Raw genomic sequence first — 19076 nt, 5'->3', positions numbered from 1 at the left:
GTGGGGTGGGGGGGAGGGAAATGCTTTCTGTTTTTTTGCTAGTCCCTAACCATTTCTGAAACAGCAACTGTAGGAGATATTTTATAGATTTTAATCAAAACATATGTAATCTTGATTTATTGTAGATATTATGGATGGAAATAGAACTATGCCAAGTTCAGAAGAAGTAGCATCATTGGAGGAATACATTCCCACTCGACTTACAACATTCACTGTTCTTAAGTGTACAATTATAATCCCTGTGGCAGAATTCAATTTACTAGACCACCTGATGCCTATAATCATGGGTGAGAAGGTATGTACACACAGATATTTATTCAGTTCTTTATATCAGCATGTGCTATTTCATGTAAATTTTTTCGCTGGGCTGTTATTCCATGTGCCGGATGTATTACTGAGTTCCAAATGAGATTGGTGCCCATGAGCCTTCCCTTCAGATACCTAAGACAAATGGTGTGTGCGGTGACTAGCTAGACGTGTAAACTAAAAGTGTCATGTATTGGTAGGAAAAAAGAATTTGGAAGAAAAAAGATTTTTAAATCATCAAGCAGATTAAAAAGAAGTATCTCTGACTTGAAGTTTTGTTTTTTATGGAAACCTTTCGATCAGAAGAGTACCTGTTGTCATTTTGCCATGCAGGTCTTCCTAAAGTTGAAGTCTGAAATATTTGAATACATAAGCTCAGTAGAGACTTCGTAGATGTTAACAGCCAGCTAGCTCTGTGTGTACTAGTCCCAGCCAGGACGCCAGCAGGACTTCGTCTGTTACTGAGAGTTTAACTGCTGAGTGACTAGCTCAGAGAGCCAGAAATGAAATTTTCTTAACAACCTTAATTTGTTTTATCTTCTGGATAATTGTAGTATTACTCCAGCTAAAGAATCCTGTACTGGTTTTATTCCTACACGACTCCTTCCTCAGTGCACAAAGCTGAGGCACTGTAGGGATGAATCAGTGTTTTGTAGTGAAGACTTGCACTAAGTTTACCTCTTGCGGCAGAGGCTGGAAGGTATTTTATGGATAAGGGAAGGGACGGGAAGAAGAAGAAGGAAAAAAATCAGTTCTTGACTGAGTTCAATTTCTAGGAATTTTTGTCTGATAATGAAAGTGTTTTATCACATTTCCAATGTGTTTTTTCACAAGTGGACACTAAATACATGTTGCTTGTACTTAAGGATGAGCTCTTTTAGTCGGATGTACTTTGTAGAACTTCTCAGTATCTGTGGTTCCAATTAAAGCAACGGGAGGTAGGCTTTTACTTGTTAAGTACTTTGCTATGCTAAACATTCAAAAATTGGCATTCAAACTGACTTCAAGAATTAGTGAATTATTTTTGTATCAGCCTTTCTTTTCAATGATAATTTCTTGTCTAAAATGGAGATGAAGTTGTATATTCTGAAGGTGGTGTGAAAGTAACTGTATTAGTATTTGTGAAGCATTTATATTTAAGAAAGGTGAAATCTTTTTTTTTGAGATGGATTTGAGTAGTATTACATGAGGGAAGGCACAATGACATTAAATTATCTTCATAACGTAATAGATACTTGCTGACTAGGGGAGCACTGCCTAACTTGTGCTGTATTTTTTTTATAGAATGTGCTTATTTATGGCACGTTTATGTGGTTTACGATTGTATGTGTATGCACAAGAGGACAGAATATGGAAAGTCTTAATTTATGGCGTTTCTTATAGTGTGCGTGTATAACCATTTTCATTGGCCTTCTCCAGGCTGAAAGACTCCAGTTGTCTCAGACTCTCCCGAGAGAGAGCTCATGTGCTCCAACCCCCTAACTACTTTGGTAGCCCTCCAGCAAACTTATTCTGATATGTCCATGTCTGTCTTGTACTGGATACAGTACTTCATTTTAATGGATACTATGAAAAATATAATTGGATGTGTAAAATTGCAATATTTATTTTTTTGGAATGGCATCTTTTTTTTGCTGAGATGTCTGGCATGACTGTGAATACATAATAATACATGACAGTGTAAAGGTTAGATCAGCATTAGTTTAGTATGGTGAGAGTGCTTTGGAGTGATAAAAATGTAAGCAAATATTTTATAGAACAAAATATTTTGACTTTGCATATTCTGGTAGTGGGCTGACCTTGGCCAGCTGCCAGGTAGTCACCCAGCCACTCTCTCACTTTCCCTCCTCAACAGGACAGGAGGGAGAGAATAGGATGGGTCGAGGTAAAGAAGGGGAGATCACTTACCAATTACCATTACTAGCGAAACAGACTCCACTTGGGGAAAATTAATTTAATTTATTGCCAGTTAAAATGTACTTAGATAGTGAGAAACAAAGACAAGAATCAAAATAACACCTTTCCTCCCTGCCCCCCTTTTTCCCAGGCTCGACTTCACTCCTTCATTCCCTGGCTCGGGGATAGGGAATGGGGGGTTGCGGTCAGTCTGTAACAGTTCATCTCTGCCACTCCCTCTTCCTCACACTTTTCCGCTGTTCCAGTGTGAGTCCTTCCCACAGTCCTTGAGGAAGAATCTGCTCCAGTGTGGGCTCTCCACAAGGCTGCAGTGTCCTTCAGGGCATGTCCACCTGCTCCAGTGTGGGGTACTCCACAGGCTGCAGCGTGGATATCTGCTCTGGTGTGGTCTCTTCCATGGCCTGCAGGGAAATCCTTGCTCCACCGTGCTCTCCTCCATGGGCTGCAGGGCAACATCTGCTCTGGTGCCTGGAGCACCATCTCCTCCCCCTCCTTCTCCTCTGACCTTGCTGTTCGTATTGCTGCTTCTCACTTTTTTTCCCCTCAGTCCTCTCAGCCTGTGTGGCATTTTTGCCCTTTCTTAAATATGTTTCAACAGAGGTGCCACCAGCTTGGCCGATGGGCTCGGCTGTGTCCTGCAGCGGGGCTGTTGCAGCACCGGCTGGAACCAGCTGGAACCGGCCGTGTCTGGCACGGGGCAGCCCTCACAGCGGCCGCCCCTGCAGCCCCCCACTGCCCCCACCTGGGCACCTACACCCGAGACAAATATGGATAAAAAGTTTATACATAAATTTTGAACTTTGAAGAAATTATTTTGAAAAGATTGAAGGATTCGTATTATAATGACCATAAGGCCGTGGTATCTGTAACAGTTTATTACATGTAGATTTGCTTGTGTGTGTAGGGAGATAAGAATATGTAAATATGGTAGATAATACATCTGTAGCGTAATAATTGCATGTTTTTTTTCCCCCCTCCCCTAGAACTTAAGTGGACTGTTAAATGCTGCAAGCTTCCAGCCCCTGCGGCCTTTACCTTCCGTCCGAATTTTGGTGGATAAGGTTAACCTGGAGCACTCAGTGCCGATGTACGCCGAGCAACTGGTGCACATGGTCAGCAGCCTCGGCCAGCCGTCTGACAACCTGCTTCATTACTGTTACTCACACTGCTATCTGAAGGTAAAAGAAGGCTTGAGATCTGTTTGTTGCTGCAGCGTGCTGAGAAAAATTTGATAGAAGTATAGATAATCCTGTGTTAGCAGGTTTCTTGGGAGAAAGTTTTCAGCTTATCTAAAAGGATGTAGAGTAAACACATTTCACAGAATGTTGTTTGAGATTGCTGCTTCTGACCTGAGCCTGAGTTTTGTAATATGAACAGAAAACTTCACATGAGGAAACTACAGACTGAAGCCCCAAGGTCTTTGTGGCAAGATCGAGTTAAAATAATTTAGAAAGAAACCTTTCCCCTCTTCTAGGATAACACTTATAGAATATGTAGATTGCAGTGAATTACACTTAGAAACTTGATGGGATGTTATGAGGAAAACCCATTACTTCTAGTAGTACTGATAGAGGAAAAGCATGATAGTGAAGGTATACAATCAAAAACTGTTGCCAAACAATTTCATTTTTTTTCATTACAAGAGGAAAAACCTCTGAATGTTCTCAGTTAAAGATCCATTATATGAGAGGAGTTCTTATTTTGAAGTTGGGGGAAGTTGAAGAAGCTACTGAAAAATTGCTTTGAGATTATTCAGTTGCTATCTGCTGAGATTTTAGTAGAATGAAAAAGTGAAATATCAAGAAGAGTTTTAAAACAGGTCTTGCGACCTTTTACGATGTGCTCAGGTAGTTTGAAACCTTTTGGGTGCTACTAAAATGTAAATGTTTACTAATAGTACTCTTAATTTTGCTAAATTTTTCAGTTATCTATTCACTTCTGTGCTGATATCTTGATAGAGATTAAAACAATGAAATCCTTACTACCTGTGTAAAACAAACTCTGTACCAGAATTGCATGGCAAGCTTTCGGTTTTCTGGGTGACATGTTTACCTTCTGTCACATTTAAAGTTATTGGTATGGCAATATTGCAAGTCATCTGTATAGTTTTCAGTTTGAGGGGATTTATTTCTATTCAAAAAGTCTTTAGCAGCTGTGTGATCAGTGTTTGCAAAATACGGACTTCAATTTTGAGTTTTATAGGATTTATTTGCTAGCTTTAATATAGGCCGAAGTGTTCTGTTCTTATGTGAATGGTGGTACAGCATGTTAAAAAGCCAATTCTACGACCATTTGTTTTCCGTATTGAACAGGGGAAAATCATAAAGAATAGTTGTGATGAACCTTTCTATAGATGCTCTTATTAAGGTAAAAAGCTTTGAAGGGAAGCTCTCATTTCCTTAAATACCGCTTTTTTAGGCCAATAATTACAAAAAGTGATTTTATTTATTTTATATGAAAGGCAATGTGTAATCTGCAAATTTAAAGGATATAGAATAATGTATTTTAGTTGATTAAATTATAATTCAGCATTTTTTTAAAATTCAGAGTGTAGTTAACACTTATTTTTGGAACAAAGAAAATATTTTTATATGTATTCCTATTGGGACATTAATTTAGGTAGATTTTTCTAGTTATATTTGTGTTTGGGGGAAAAGGAATTATCTAAAAATTGTACACAATTTATTTCATATTTATTGAGCATATTTAAAAATGTGTATATTGTGTTATAAAAGTAACTTGAAAGTGATCTAATCACGTGATAGTATACCCTTTGACCAACTTAATTTGTTTCAGATATTTGGTTTTCAAGCAGCACTGACTTCTTTGGACAGTAAAGGATTGTACTGCTTCCCTGTTCCAGTTATCCCCTCGTTCAGTACTGCTGTTTATGGCAAGCTGATCAAGTTTCCCAAATATTGGTGAGCATTAAGCTTGTACAGTGTATTTAAGTAATGCGCTCAACTACTTTTGTGTTTCTAATGAATGATTTAAAAAGGCCAAGCTCCATATATATACCTAAACTTCTCTGTCTCTTCTATCATATTCTACTATTAAGTCTGTTATCGTTAATAAATTTCTTTGTAAGAATAGCTGTTAATAAACATTTTAGACCCTTGTTTGGTTGAGAGGACAGGCTACACAAGCCCTGTAGTAAATGGCTTTCTTCTAGACCTTGTAGAATTCTGTGAACCAGTTTCCATTTCCTTGAGTGGATACAAAAGCTGAAGTTACATATTGATGGCAAGCTTGATGTGTTTAACTGAACAGGTCAGCTCTTTCTGTTTTAAACTCAACCAAATAAAAAGCAACAAATGGGGGGGGGGGGGGGAGACACAAAACAAAACACCCGAACTCCACAAAAAGACAGTCTCTACCAGACTTCTAGTTCTGTTAGTCATTACAGTTGAAAGTGTTTTAACATTGTGATCAGGTATTAAGCTGTTTGTAGTAGTTCAGATTTTTAAATGCAAACAGTTCTGTTCTGAAGACAATTCTGTGCTTTATTATAAAATGAGTTATGTAATTTTTTTTTTTTAAAACTTTAATGCCATGGAAATTCAGTATTTAAATTTAGCTCTGTAGGTTAAATCTTATGATCATAAATGTCAGTGTGTAAGAGTTTTTTTTATTAATAAATTGTACTCATAAAAACTGTTTTCAAGAAAATGCATTTGGCAATACTTTGGACTGGACATTAGTTTTCTTTATCCCTCATTTTGAGCAGTAGCTGTCTGTAATACTACTTTATGACTAAATACATACAAAGAATCTTACATAAAATGACAAGATAACAGGAAAACAGGTTAATGTGTTAAATAGTTTGGCTTCAAACATTCTGTGTTGTATAGCTAATTTGTAACAGTCATTTGTGAAAGTTTAATGGTTTATAAAAAAAAAAAAGACTGTCTGTCATTGTTCATAGTGCTACATAGAGAATATACTAGTTTCTCTCTCACAAGCTATGATACCATGTTAAATATAAGAAGTTTTTAGCATAATCAGCACACCACCAGGTGGTAGCAGCCTAATTGACTTTCTCATATTTTCCATCAATAGTTTACAAAAGTACTAACCACTTCAAATGAATTGCTGTTCTGTTGTGGTGTTTTGCTAAAAAATAATAAATGTTACGAGGATAATCCATAATTGGCACTAATTGGAGTACGTCAGTACTCTGGTAGGATTGACAGCCTTTCCTGACATGCCCTGACTTTTAACACTAAGTTCTGATTAGTGATCCTTGTTAGTAAACTGTGGAAATAAATTAGTGTTTAATGGTAAACTTAAATTTATTTAGTACATTATAAAACATTGTGCAAATCAAAAATGATTTTAGAGATGAAAAATGTTTGAAAAAATCTGTCATCTGGCAAGTTCATGGTATTCACGTGCTGGTGCTTTCTCGTGAGTGCACTTGCGCTGTCTTTTGTGTGTGCTTGTGCTCACTTTGCTCTATCTCTTGCTTGCTCATGCTTGGTTTCTCACGCTTTTCCACATGCTCTGTTGCATGCTTGCCATCACGCTCTACCTCGTGTGTGCATGGCCTCGTGCTTGCATTCTCTCTCTCTCCTGTGCAGTCTCTGCTTCTCTCTCATGCTTTCTGTCTTACTCACTTTCTTTCTCTCTCTTTTAAAAATACAGTGTATTACGATGTGTGCCCAGCTGGAAAATAGAGTATGGTAGGCTAATAACATAGAAAAATAAAAACGAGCAGTAGTTTTGGGAAGTGAAGGCAGGAGAATGGTCCTGTGTTAAAATAATAAATGCTGATAGGTGGCTTGCTAGTAGATCTTGTAAGACCAACACTTATTGTGGTGTAGTGTATTTTAAAATAGATTTCTCATTTTGTGATATGATATCTTTCTAAAGCTTACTCATTTATTAACAGTGTGAAATAATTATATAAAATTAACTTATTCCAACAATTTATTTAAACTAAGCAACACCAATTTGCGGGTAATAAAGTAGAAAAACAAATGAGTACAGCAGCAGCCTGGTTAAATGAAGTGTAGTTTGAAGTGAATAAAATTCCAGATGAAACGCATCAAATAGCACTTGAACTAAATCGAAATCAGCATGAGGACTGAGAGCTTCATTGAAGTCATGCAGTGAGTGAGAATTAGTCTGGTAGGATAACCTGGTAATGTCATTAAACTTAAATTCGGTCCTCCCCCCCAAATTATACCACCTGCTTTATTTGGATTTTTAGATTTCACATTCCAGAGTTTCTTAAAGTACACACATCTGATGCTACATGTGTTCTTCTATTTCTTCGTAGAAAATATATACCACAGACCATACCTTTTAAAAACAAAGACATTTTATGAACTGTTATGGAATCCCTCAGGTAGTATGTTTTGAGTTAGCAGCGAAAATCTCAACTTTATTTCTGACATAAATCAGTAGAATAGCTTTCTTTTCTAGTTTCAGTATAACAATCTCAAAATGTATACAGTGTATTAAATACTGTAGTAATATTTATTTTTTAGAACTGGTTGATAAACATCGGTAGCATGCTTTAACAGATAAAATTTCAGCAACATCAGCCCAGTAAATTCCAGTAAATAACCATAAATGTTACAAAAGTGCTGTTTTGTTTTACCTACTAGATTGATGTCTGTTTTAATTTCAGTTAATACACTTTCGTCTTATAGAAGAAATGTGATCAAGCTCACTGGGTAACTAAGTCTTTGACATCTTTTAAATTGTATAGCTAATCTATTTTTATATTAAAGTAAAAACATCTGGTCTTTTGTTTTTGTCAAGCATTACAGGATGCAAAATACAATGTTAATGTCAATATTTTACAACTACTTTATGTAGTGTTGCATGCCAGATTGTAAAGCAGCTTTCAAAGCTTTCAGGAGGATGTCTAAAAACAACTGAGAATTAGCAGAATATGTTCAAAAGCCTAAAATGAATGACAAGAATGTTTATTGCCAAACAGAAATCTTGAGAGGAATTAGCTGATTTCTTTTTCTTTTTTTCTTTTGGCTACAATGTCTGTGGTAACACATGAGGTAATTAAGTGTAAGACACCTTAGTGTTATAACCCTCTGTCTCTTATACAATATCACTTTATTGTACTTCTGAAGAACATTAAAGTAACATTAAAGAATATAGGTTCTGAATAGCCTTCCTTTATTTTTCTGATATCTGGATTGATAGTGAAGTGTGTCATCTGTATGTTTTGAGCTAGATATCGGTCTAGTTATATGTGTTATTTTATTGCTTTTCTTCTTTTTTTGACCTGTCTTCTCTAAGTTCCCTTTCAGTGACAAGTGTGTTCCGGACTTTCGTTTTCCTTTATCAGGTCTGTGGGAAGGTTCTCACTTACTGTCTCCACCTGTGACAGCTTTTGAGACTCTAAAATCTGGTGGAATAAGGTTATAAATGGGGATGATGTGATCTATCCCTGCGACCTTTCCATTCAGCTTCTTGGTTCAGTAGTTTATTTTCAAGGGGTCTGTTTCCTTGATAATGAGTCTCTTCTTTCTCATTTTGAGACCAGAGCAATAGCTGCTGGTTTGTTGTCTGCAAGGAAGCACCAGTACAGACTTGACTAATAGATGGTCGTGTTAAATTTGAGTGTGTGAATGAATCTTTTATGAACAAGTTGAGGACCTGCTGGGTAAATTAGTATCTAGGATTTCGTGGTCTGCACTTTAATTATTAGAGAGTACAGAGCAGTTAATTTATTGTTCTTGAATTGTTACTCTATCAGAACAAATATCTGGACTAGAAACTTGCAAGTAGATCTAGATAATTACTGGTAAACAAAAAAATAAATCTTTGAGAGAATAAATAAATGGATATAATTTTTGCAAAGATTCTCTCTTTTGAACTGTTTTCCACAGGTACTGTCTTAGGAAATAAATTTCCATGTGACAACATGAGATTTGATTTGTGTTGTCATCGTGTCTCTTTCCTTCAGTGTTTTTATTGAAGAGCTATCCATTATTGACAAAAGCTGACAAAAGTTTAAAATTTGCTCTGCTGTTAAAGGAAGTCACATGTATCATATGCTGGGTACCTCAGCTGCCCAGAGATATGATGTCACTTTTTTCATTTAAGAAAGCTGTGGATTACAGTCCCGACAGTTATTTTATTAATACGTGCCCTCACAGTACTGAAAGATTACTACAGAAATCTAGATACAGAGATCCTCACATGGAATATATATGTGCAGTTTCTGTAGGCTTTGTTTTTATGAACCCTTAAGAACATTTATATAATATAGCTGCTCTTAATATTTCAACACAGATTTAACTGTAAAGGTAAATATTTACTGTGTCTCTAGAATCTGTTACATTTACCTTAGATTGGCACCTTAGGTTGTAACCTCCTTTTGGCTAACTATTATACAAGGATATTGAGAAACATGCTTTGCCAGTGATCTGAACATCAGCATTTTGTTTTCTTACCTGACTTCCTAGCTTTTATTTTGACTTTGTCACTGTGTAGTTGCCAAATGGTTGCTTTGTACACATAATTTGGTTTAACTTATAAATTTAAAAATTTAATGTTAAGCATTACAAAAACTGAGGATTCTAAAGATCTTGTGTTATTACTGTTTAGATTTCTGCTCTGTTACTGTAAAGGTGTTTGTATTTTTATACAGCTTTACTTCCATTTTCTTCCATCATATATTCCTCACAAGGCAAACATCCCTCTCTTAATTAAAGCCACATAGCAGTATGCCATACAACTGTATTCCTATCTACAGAATTCATTCTTAGACTCCTTACACAATCCAGTAAGGACATTATAAGCTCCTCTGAGTCATGAAGTGCACCTGCTCCTGTCTCTTTTATGGGTCATCTTGAAAATCCTGTGTGCATTTAATGGTATCGCAATGAATTGACCAGAGTGAGAGCAATTCATATTGATCCACAAGCAGTGTGGTAGATGAAGATCTGGCTTCTTGCACAGTAAGAAGTTCTTTAGCAAGGAAATTAGCTCCTGCTGACGTGGCCTTTACTGACAAGGTGCTACTGTGATGACAGTAGGAGATTTTAGGATTTGCTGCTCACTGAAGAGAGGGTTAAAAGTGTGTAATGGGGGATCAGGTGAACTATCTGTTACTTTTTTGATTGAAGCATCTTCGCAGGCCATGTCCAGTGGAGTAATGCTGCTTAGAACTAGAAATCAAAGTAGATTTGTGAGCTTGAGAGTCATGAGATGTAGCTGTCATGCAGTTCAGTGCAGTTCTGCTAGTAAGGGCAAGCCGACCCTGCTGGCAAGAAACACAGAGCCAGATATCCATAAACTGTGAGCATTAGATCATAAATCTAGGAAGTTTTCCAATAAATTGACACTTGGGTCTTGATTTTTGGCAGCCTGTTTTATTGACTAGTCACAGTAAATCAAGAGTAATGTCAATTTAGATTGGATGTGGATTGTGTTTCACATGGGCAGTTGAGGGGCATGCTCGGTTCCTGGGTCAGAAGCAGAAACAGGTTGAGAACACATGAAACTCATTTTGTAGCATTCAGTTGTGACTATTAGTTATGTCAGTAATTGGATATAACTGCCAGATGAAAAATTCAGGGTATCCTTCGAAACAGAAAAGATCTGAGATTGCGTGCCTGAACAGATGCCATCAGTGTACGGGAGAGAGTTTCAGCCACATCAGCATCATCTCAGTTAGAGCTAGCACGTGTAAAAACCTGCTTGAACTATTGAGATATGCCAGTGATATGGGCAGTGCAAAACCAGACAGAAGCAGTCATTCTCTTGGGTTCTGCAGAGGTGGTTGTGTAGAATTGCCTCAGATGTGAACAATCAGTCTAGGGAGTATGCTGGATTGCTTCAGCATTATGTACTTCTCTGCCATTGCCTAGAAAATGCATTAAAGAACATCATACTAAATCAGAGTGTTTTTTGTTCTGTTTTGTTTTTTTAAATTTATTGGTATTTGGTTTTGGTATGGCTTAGAGCAAAGAATTTGACACTGTCAGAAGTTTGGTTTACTGTGCATCTTTGTGTTTGTTTGAGGAGTAGGTATGTCAATATATCATAGTAAATTGTGAACAGTAGTATAGGGTGGTTTAACAATTTTAACAGGAGAATGATTTTTTTTTTTTTTCATTGATAACACAGTTTAACATATCTTTCATTATGGAAGTTGAAGTAGGTCATGCTTGTGTATAAGGATGAAGATGCTTAAGGAACTTGTGTGGAACATTTTCTAATCTGCAGTGATATTAATGTATCAAGTTTCAACATGAACATTTTGGGGCACTTTTCAACTGTAGTCTTCTGGAAGGACCTGTTGTCAGTAAGCAAGAACAAGCGTCTGTCCAGGAGGGGTTTTGCATTCTGAGTACATGACTTGCAGCTTGATTAGTGTGACTACAAATTAACTTCAGTTGGAAACCTCTAGTTTAATTTTTTTTTTTTTAAATCAAGTCCAGATCTAATCTTACTGCTTCTCAGCAGATGTGGCAGGCAGCATTCAGCAAATCTGTTAAAAGTGCACTTTTAATCAATGTAAATTGGAAGCAGTTGTATTTTTTAGTGTTGTCCATGAGGAGGAAATTCAGCAGAGTTGACAGTAAAGGGTGGTCATTTATAGTGTTTCCAGTGTAGTTATTTAGACTAATTAATTGTCAAGGCTCTTCAGTGAAAGTAAATTAAGTCTATTAACTACTATCTGTCCAGGGAAAGTGATTGCACATGGTGAGTACTTTATCCTGGTTGTTGTAACTGTTGCCATTAGTATTTGCTGGCATTTTTACTAGAAACAAGCAAATGGTATTTATTTCAAAATGTGTAGGATTTTCAGGGTTGAAAATGCATTTTGCTTTACTTGAGACTGCTTGTCTCAAAACTTAAAGCTCAACTGCTGTTACGCAGCATAAATACTACAGAAAATTTGAATCCCTAATATATATTCCTTTTGTATTGGACATATTTGGAAATTCTGTTTCTCCTACTTAGTGTTACCACTATCTGTAGAAAATATCTGGTTAGGATTTTTGGTGATATTCTCAGTTTATGATGCTTTACCCATGTAAACTCTGGCCAGAAAGATCCAGTGGTGGCAAGTCTTCACAGACAATGTTTGTCCTTTATTTCTCCAAAACTTTGCCTGCAATTTGGTGGCTTTTTTTTTTTTTTTTAAACCCCTCTTTAAGTGTATCTGTGAATCACAAAGAGAAATACAGTCTCTGAGCTGGCATCTATACTATTAAATAAAACATTCCAGAAACCAGTCTGTGCCCCTGAGGCCTGGTGGCCTCTGATGGTTCAGTTCATGTCCATATGCCTTCCTGTAGCTTTCCCTTACACTCCTAAAAGGAGGAAAAAAAAATTAAAGCTAAGGAGGATATGGTCAGGCTTCAGACTGGAGACAGCTTCTGGCATGCTTGCTCCCTTCAGCATTGTTTGAGAAAGTGCCAGCTGCTGTGGCCTGAAACTGGCAGGGAGGAAGCTAATGGGTAAACAGCATGCACAGCCACAGACTATTACTGGAGCCTGCACTTGGCCTTCCTTAGTTGGCAAATAAGGACATAACCTGCTTGAAACCTGCACCCTGAAACTGAAGGGCATGGAGTTCAACTGTGGTGTCATTCTGCTAGCCACCCCCATTCAAATGTTGGTCATTACATAGGATTTTGAAGGAGTGTACCTTAGTGTTACAGTTGCTCTCTTACCTTTCGCTTTTTTCTTGGCAACTTCTTTATAAGAAAATGCCATGGGAGTTGATAGGACTGAAAGCACTGTCTTAAAAATTTGTAGTTGTTAAATACAATAACTTGAAGAAAAAATTAGATTCTTTCTTGCGTTAGGACTTTTAATATAGCTCCCTATAGAATTATGTTTCTGAAACTGTATTTTTCACCTTGCACACTAAATAATCCTCCTTCACTAAAGCACTATGTTTAAAGGCTTCTTGAATAAGCTATATGCTTCTTGAATAAGCTATATAGAATTGCTGATTTTGTTTATCTTTTTATCGTTGCATCCATTATGCTTATGGAGGATTGTTGTGTTGCTGGACAAGCTGCAGCATATCCTTCTTTGACTCTGCAGAGCTTCGTTGTTGAGTGATAGGCTTCATTTTTGCCTGGAGTGAGGTACCAGAAGCTCTATAGTCTTAAATTATGCGCCTATTTTTACAAGAATGTTAATGTGACACTCAGTTGAATTTGATAACCATGATAAATGGTGACTAAAAACATTTTATTTAAAAAAAAGCTGTATTTATCTTCAGTTGGAGCAACAAATAAACCAAATATAAGGGTTTATGTGCATGTTCATCTGTTCAGCTGTCCATAATACCTTAGCAGCGTTACTGCATCTGTGTTCATCTCTAGGTAGGAGAAGCATACTGTCCTGTGTCCAGTATCATTTGTTTGCTGTATTCTCCTCATGCTTGTTCCCTCTGGGACCCAGATGTGCTTTTTCTTTTCTATGGCAATAGTCCTTCTCATAGATCAGGATCTGTCTTTGGTTTTAGGCTAAGGGTTTGCGTGTTATTTGTGTATTTTGTTTATAGCTTTGTAATTTTTTTTTATTATTTCTTTAGCAACATCTTTTAAAGTAACCTGTCAGCTGTACATACTAAGGAACAGGTACCGTATTGAACACATGCTAATATTTGGACCTCCATTGGGCCTGTATATCTGATAGGCATTGTCTGATTTTCATTAGGTTTTAATCTTCTAAAGAACATCAGCTCCCAGTTTCTGAACTAGATTTTCTTAGTATGATGTGTTTTGGATGAGAACATGAAAGGGCAATTTGAACAAAAAAGGAAGAACAAGAGAACAACTGAAGTCAGGCTCATGTGGGATGAGGCCCTTAAACAGTAAACTATGAGAACAAAATCTGTATATCTGAACAGATTTGGAAATCAGTTATACCTGTTACAGGTGCTTCTGATATTACTGCAAGAAATGGAAAGGATTATGTTGGTTGAGACACTAGTATAAGAATTGTGGATTTATTTTTCAATTAATCAGAATTTTTATCCATTATGATGTGTATGTTTTTTAAACAAAAGCCTACAGGGTTTTAAAGTAAATTTTAATTAGTTTTCTTCGCTGATTTTTAGCTAGCATTTCCTTCGAGTTTAATGACTGATTCAAAAATGAAAAATCAAATAGATGGAAATATATTTGGTAAGCATGATTAGAATATTTCTTTGATAGTCAAAAAATGTGCATATACATGCAGAATGACAGAATTAAGAATCTGGTTTTGTATTTTTAATTTTTAAAAGAAGGGAAAATGGAAATGGAATTGTTACAACGCTGTCACTGACTTAGTCTCTTGCTCTGAAAGTACTTGTATTTCTTATACTCTAACTTTTATGTTGCATACATCTTGGATTTGGCTGTGTACATATATCACAGCAAGAAAATGTTTTTCTGATTTTATCTTTTACTGATGGCGTCTTTTTCTTCAGTGTGTATGTATGTGATAATTTTGATGGTCTTGAAGACTCACTAGGGATTGTGGAGTTTTTAAGTAATGAGGTAGATGTAATGAGACTCTCACAGTGAATAGACCAAAACTGAACACAAAAAACTATATCCATAGAATCTGCTTCAAAGTTTGTATTATTTTTGAGGAAAGAATGTGTAAAGTCAATGCCGGAGTCAGCGCTTAAGGTGGTAAATTTAGATTTAACAATAATTGTAGTCTTTGAAGTAAAAAGTATTATGCATTTACTGAGATTTATTGGTTTGCTTTAAATAGCTTCTAATATCCTTTAAAATTCTTTTGAGGTTGCTAATTAACGAGGCCACAACATAATCATTTTAACAGCCTTTACACTCTTTCTGCTGTTACGCAGCATATACATGCGAATCAGTAGCACACCTTGTCCGTTCATGTCCTTGCTGTTGACGATACCCTTGATCCATCCTTTGCTATATTAAAGGCTTCTCTGGTAATGGGAATAACAAAGCACTCTTTCCCCCCTTCCAGCAACTTCCTTTTGATGCTGTAACTTCTATCTTAACGGATACTAGAATTTACTTTTGGGGTACTTTCAGGCAAGGAAGAGGGTCTGGTCAGCTGTGCTGGCTCTGGCAAATGGAAAGGTCCTCACCATAGACAGGCCCCACGAGCTGGGCTGTTTCCTTGTAAATAATGTATATGTAATTTTCGAACATGTTTGATAATTTCCAAAGTGTTATAAGAAATAGCAAAGAGGAAAGTCACATTGCAAATTTGGGGTAGGAAAAGAGTTTGAAATTTGAAATCATTAGTAGAATGGAATAGTCTAAGAAATGAAATATCTGCACATTTTGAAATAAATTTATTAGGAGATGATAACTAATTTGTATTTAAGATGCCAAATTTTGCAGCTTTGCTGGGAATAAGAAAGGTAATTTGACAGTAACTTAAAAACAAAATAATAAGTGCAATTTAAAAGATCATATTAGATAGGATTCTGTATCAAAAAATCCTTATGTGTGCTTAATTGTGCTAGTAATTCAACAAAATTCTATCCTACAAAATCATATCCTGTATCCTACAAAAAAACCCTTGTAATTGACTGTATTATTAGCTGTTGAGTTGACTGTGTGAATTTGCCTCGGATTGAAGGGATAGTTTCTGAGAACTGATGCTCTTACTTCTGACAGCATGAAAGGATGATGGAAGTAGTTGCTGTTCTCAGGGCTGCCATAGTCATGACTCTTGCTCCCCTGATAACACCAGGTTAAGCATGGATCTCCTTGCCAAATGACAGCAGCCTTTCTGTCCTATTCCTGTTTTGTGGTGTCATGTTCAGCAGATGACCGCGTTTGTCCATGTAATTTTCTTCACTGAGCACCAGCATGTTTCTGAGCCCTCCTGGCTCCCTGTTTTACCTGCTAATGGCAACCAAATGGCTCTGTGTGGCAGATTTAGAGGACTGATTTAATGGCTGTTGCTGCTTCTGGGAGTGTGTGAAAGGGTAAGGAGGAGACGAAAAGGAAGAGGGAGGGGGAGAGGTTGCTTCTCTGGATAGTAAAGCAGGCTGCTCTGTGGGAAGTCCGTTCCCCAAACCCTGTTCTACCCCTGTGGCTACTGAGATTGGATTACACTGTGGTATCCAAAGCAATGACACTAGATTTACAAAAGCAACAAAAAAATGTAATACTTGCTCCGTTTTAATAAACGTAGATCTTTGCTGTTTGGAGGTTTATGGACACTAGCAACTTTTACCTGGTTACCTCTGGTGGTTTTGGTGGCCTTGGTCATCTGCCATTGTTTAGTTACAGCATCTCCAAGTTCCAGCCAATTTCCCCCTGTCAGGGAAACTATCATTTACCAGGAGGTAAATGATAATGATTGCATTTATTTTGGCATTGCTGCTTTTCTGAGTAGGAACTAGTTCTCCTGAGAAGATACATGGCACAACTCAAATAGTAGATGTAAAAGTGCTCTGCTTCTGGTATGATTCTCTGTGTACTACCCTCATCAAGCCGGTGGTTCCCTATAAAATGTCCTTGCTTCTTTCTGGACTCTTCTGTTGTTGGTTTGGTTTTTTTGTTTGTTTGGTTGGTTTTTTTTTAATTTTGTTTTGCCTTTTTAATATGTTTTGATCTTTGGTCACTGTAATAAGTACTGATTTTTCTAATTTTTTCCTCATATTTTCCCATTTTTTCTTATATTTGGATCTCACTGGATATAATACAGCTAAATGTCATATCCTTTCCCTTGTCCCCACTAACATCCACAATCAAGGACAATAAGATTCCTAGATTCACGTTAAAAAGTTACAGACCTTCTTGCAGAAGTAAAGAAAGCATAGATGTTTAACATGTACATAAGAAAAAATGTTCTAAATTGGCATTAATAACAACCCATGAGGAGAGTTTCTTATCCCTTGTTTTCTTATTTCCCCCTCAAACCTTGTGGAGTTCTGGAGATGCAGTTCTTCAAAGATACAACTTTATGCACGAGATTCAGTTGTTTGATGATGTGTGTAAAGCTAACCATATAAAGGACGTAAAGAAGACTAAGGGCTCTCTCAGAGCAGAGAACTTGGAATGTTATTCTTTTACAGATTGCTCTTGTCACTTTAATGATTCTTTCTGGAGGCAAGTATTAACTAGTGATTAGAAAAGGAGGTTTTTTTCAAAGAAATGGCAATTAGTGACTGACCTCCACATGCAGTTTGGTGGAAGTTCAGATTCCTTGCATCTGTCCCATTGATGAGCTTTCCCAAAGCCAGTAGGCTGAATTTGATCTAAACATCCTAAATACATTTCTCTAGTGCAGCTGCAGGCTTAACATGGTCTGGCATTACAGTTTCAGCAGCCACCTTAGTTTATCATGTGTCCAAAAGTAAGACTGAAAACCCAACCCCTTGTTGGGTTATCCATTGTTGGTATCAACAAATTTCTAGTTCAAATCTGTTGCATTTTGAGGCACGTAGGCAATGACTTAACTGGAAGTGGTGATAGACTGCTTTCTTGCCTTCTTTCTTAAACTTTTAATCCAGTGGGTGAAAGACTTACTGATGCTTAGTGTGGCTGTATTCAAGCTGAGGGAAATCAAGACTTTCCTACCCTCACATTCCAGGTCTTTGTTTTTTCTTGCAGCCTTTGACATTTTCTCTTGGTGTCTCACAGCAGATAAAGTTACAATGACAGTCCCGCTGAGGTCACTGCTTCTCACTTCCTTGTGGTTTCACAAACCAGTATTATTATTTGTATGGAATGATCATAATTTTTAATGATCATAATTTTTAATGTCCAAATGTAACAAAACAAACTAATTGATTTCAAAAACAGTCCAAGTTTAGAGCTCCTAACACGTATGTCCAGAGTCTTGCATTGTTTGCTTCAAAGGGAGTTTTTTTGCAAGGTTTCTTCCTTTTAGATACTTGTTTGAATTTAGTAGTTATTTCTGTTCTTGTAGTAATGCGTTTATTTTTCTTTGCTGTATAAAGCTAAATTTTATTGTTCCATTAAAACACACACTGTACTGAGAATAGGGAATGGATATCCTCTGTTCATTTTCTAAGACATATTGACACTTGTACTTTGCCTGCATTGTTTTGTTTTCACAATTGTTTCAAGGAAATCGGTTTGTTTTTTTTTTTTTTTCTGAAATTCACATATGAATTAACACTTTACAAACATTTTTCATCACTGACAATTTCAATTCCAGAGCTGATGTTAAAAAAAAAATAGTGTAGAGAAGTCAGTGTTGAAATGATCATGTTGTTCTCTTCTAATCCCATATCTAAAATTTTCAGAAAGTAAAAAGTAATTTTTTTATTAATTGGAGAAAAAGTAAAAAACTGGTGAATCTTGAAGTTTTTCCCTTGTAATAAATTGTATGATTAGCAGTATTTCCTACAAATAAGAGGCAAAGGTAGCTGCAGCTGCTGAAAATTCACCTGTGTAAGAGATGACATAAGATGTCAGACAGCCTTTAGTGAAGCCTATAGAAGAGCAGAAGAGGTTTTGAAGACATCAGTCTTGGAGATGTTTTTGGAATGAGGTGTTCCAAAGCGGGTTTAATTATTATTTTTCGATAATAATTAATTTGGTCCTCTAGCACAAATAACTGTGTTGCTGTCTGAAGACTAAAAATTGTGTTAGTGTATGCAGCCATGTGATGGGAGTGTTTTTTATTGTGAGTGGTAGTAACTTCAGTCTTACATTTAAAAAAAAAAAAAAATTCTAAGACTGTAGTGGTTAACTTCCTTTCCCTTTCTTCTTCTCCCTGTGCGTTCCCTTCAGAGTTTTGATACTTGTTATTAAGTAGCTAGATATTGTTTCCCTTGCCCAATAGTAGTTGCTTAAATGTTAAAAAAAGGATCAAAATTGTCATTTTCTTTAAGTTGTTATGAAAGATCCGATTAAGTAGAAATATGGATTTGTTGTAGGTATGTA

The 19076-nt window shown here is 36.5% G+C and overlaps 1 protein-coding gene across 7 annotated transcripts in view; it reads left to right on the top strand.

Moving 5' to 3' along the window:
- VPS13B (vacuolar protein sorting 13 homolog B) overlaps positions 1-19076 on the top strand; it is a 483190-nt gene that overhangs the window by 82932 nt on the left and 381182 nt on the right. For all 7 annotated transcript variants that reach the window (XM_087749030.1, XM_087749012.1, XM_087749022.1 and 4 more), the window contains exons 14-16: positions 126-295; positions 3207-3401; positions 5020-5144. In XM_087749030.1, coding sequence (XP_087605156.1) covers positions 126-295; positions 3207-3401; positions 5020-5144 — 490 coding nt within the window. The remainder of the gene's footprint in view (positions 1-125; positions 296-3206; positions 3402-5019; positions 5145-19076) is intronic.

Source organism: Nipponia nippon, unplaced genomic scaffold, assembly GCF_047370975.1.
Source record: "Nipponia nippon isolate SJK-2023a ecotype South Korea unplaced genomic scaffold, ASM4737097v1 scaffold_1, whole genome shotgun sequence".
NCBI lineage: Eukaryota > Metazoa > Chordata > Aves > Pelecaniformes > Threskiornithidae > Nipponia > Nipponia nippon.
This window is presented reverse-complemented; position numbering and strand designations above follow the sequence as displayed.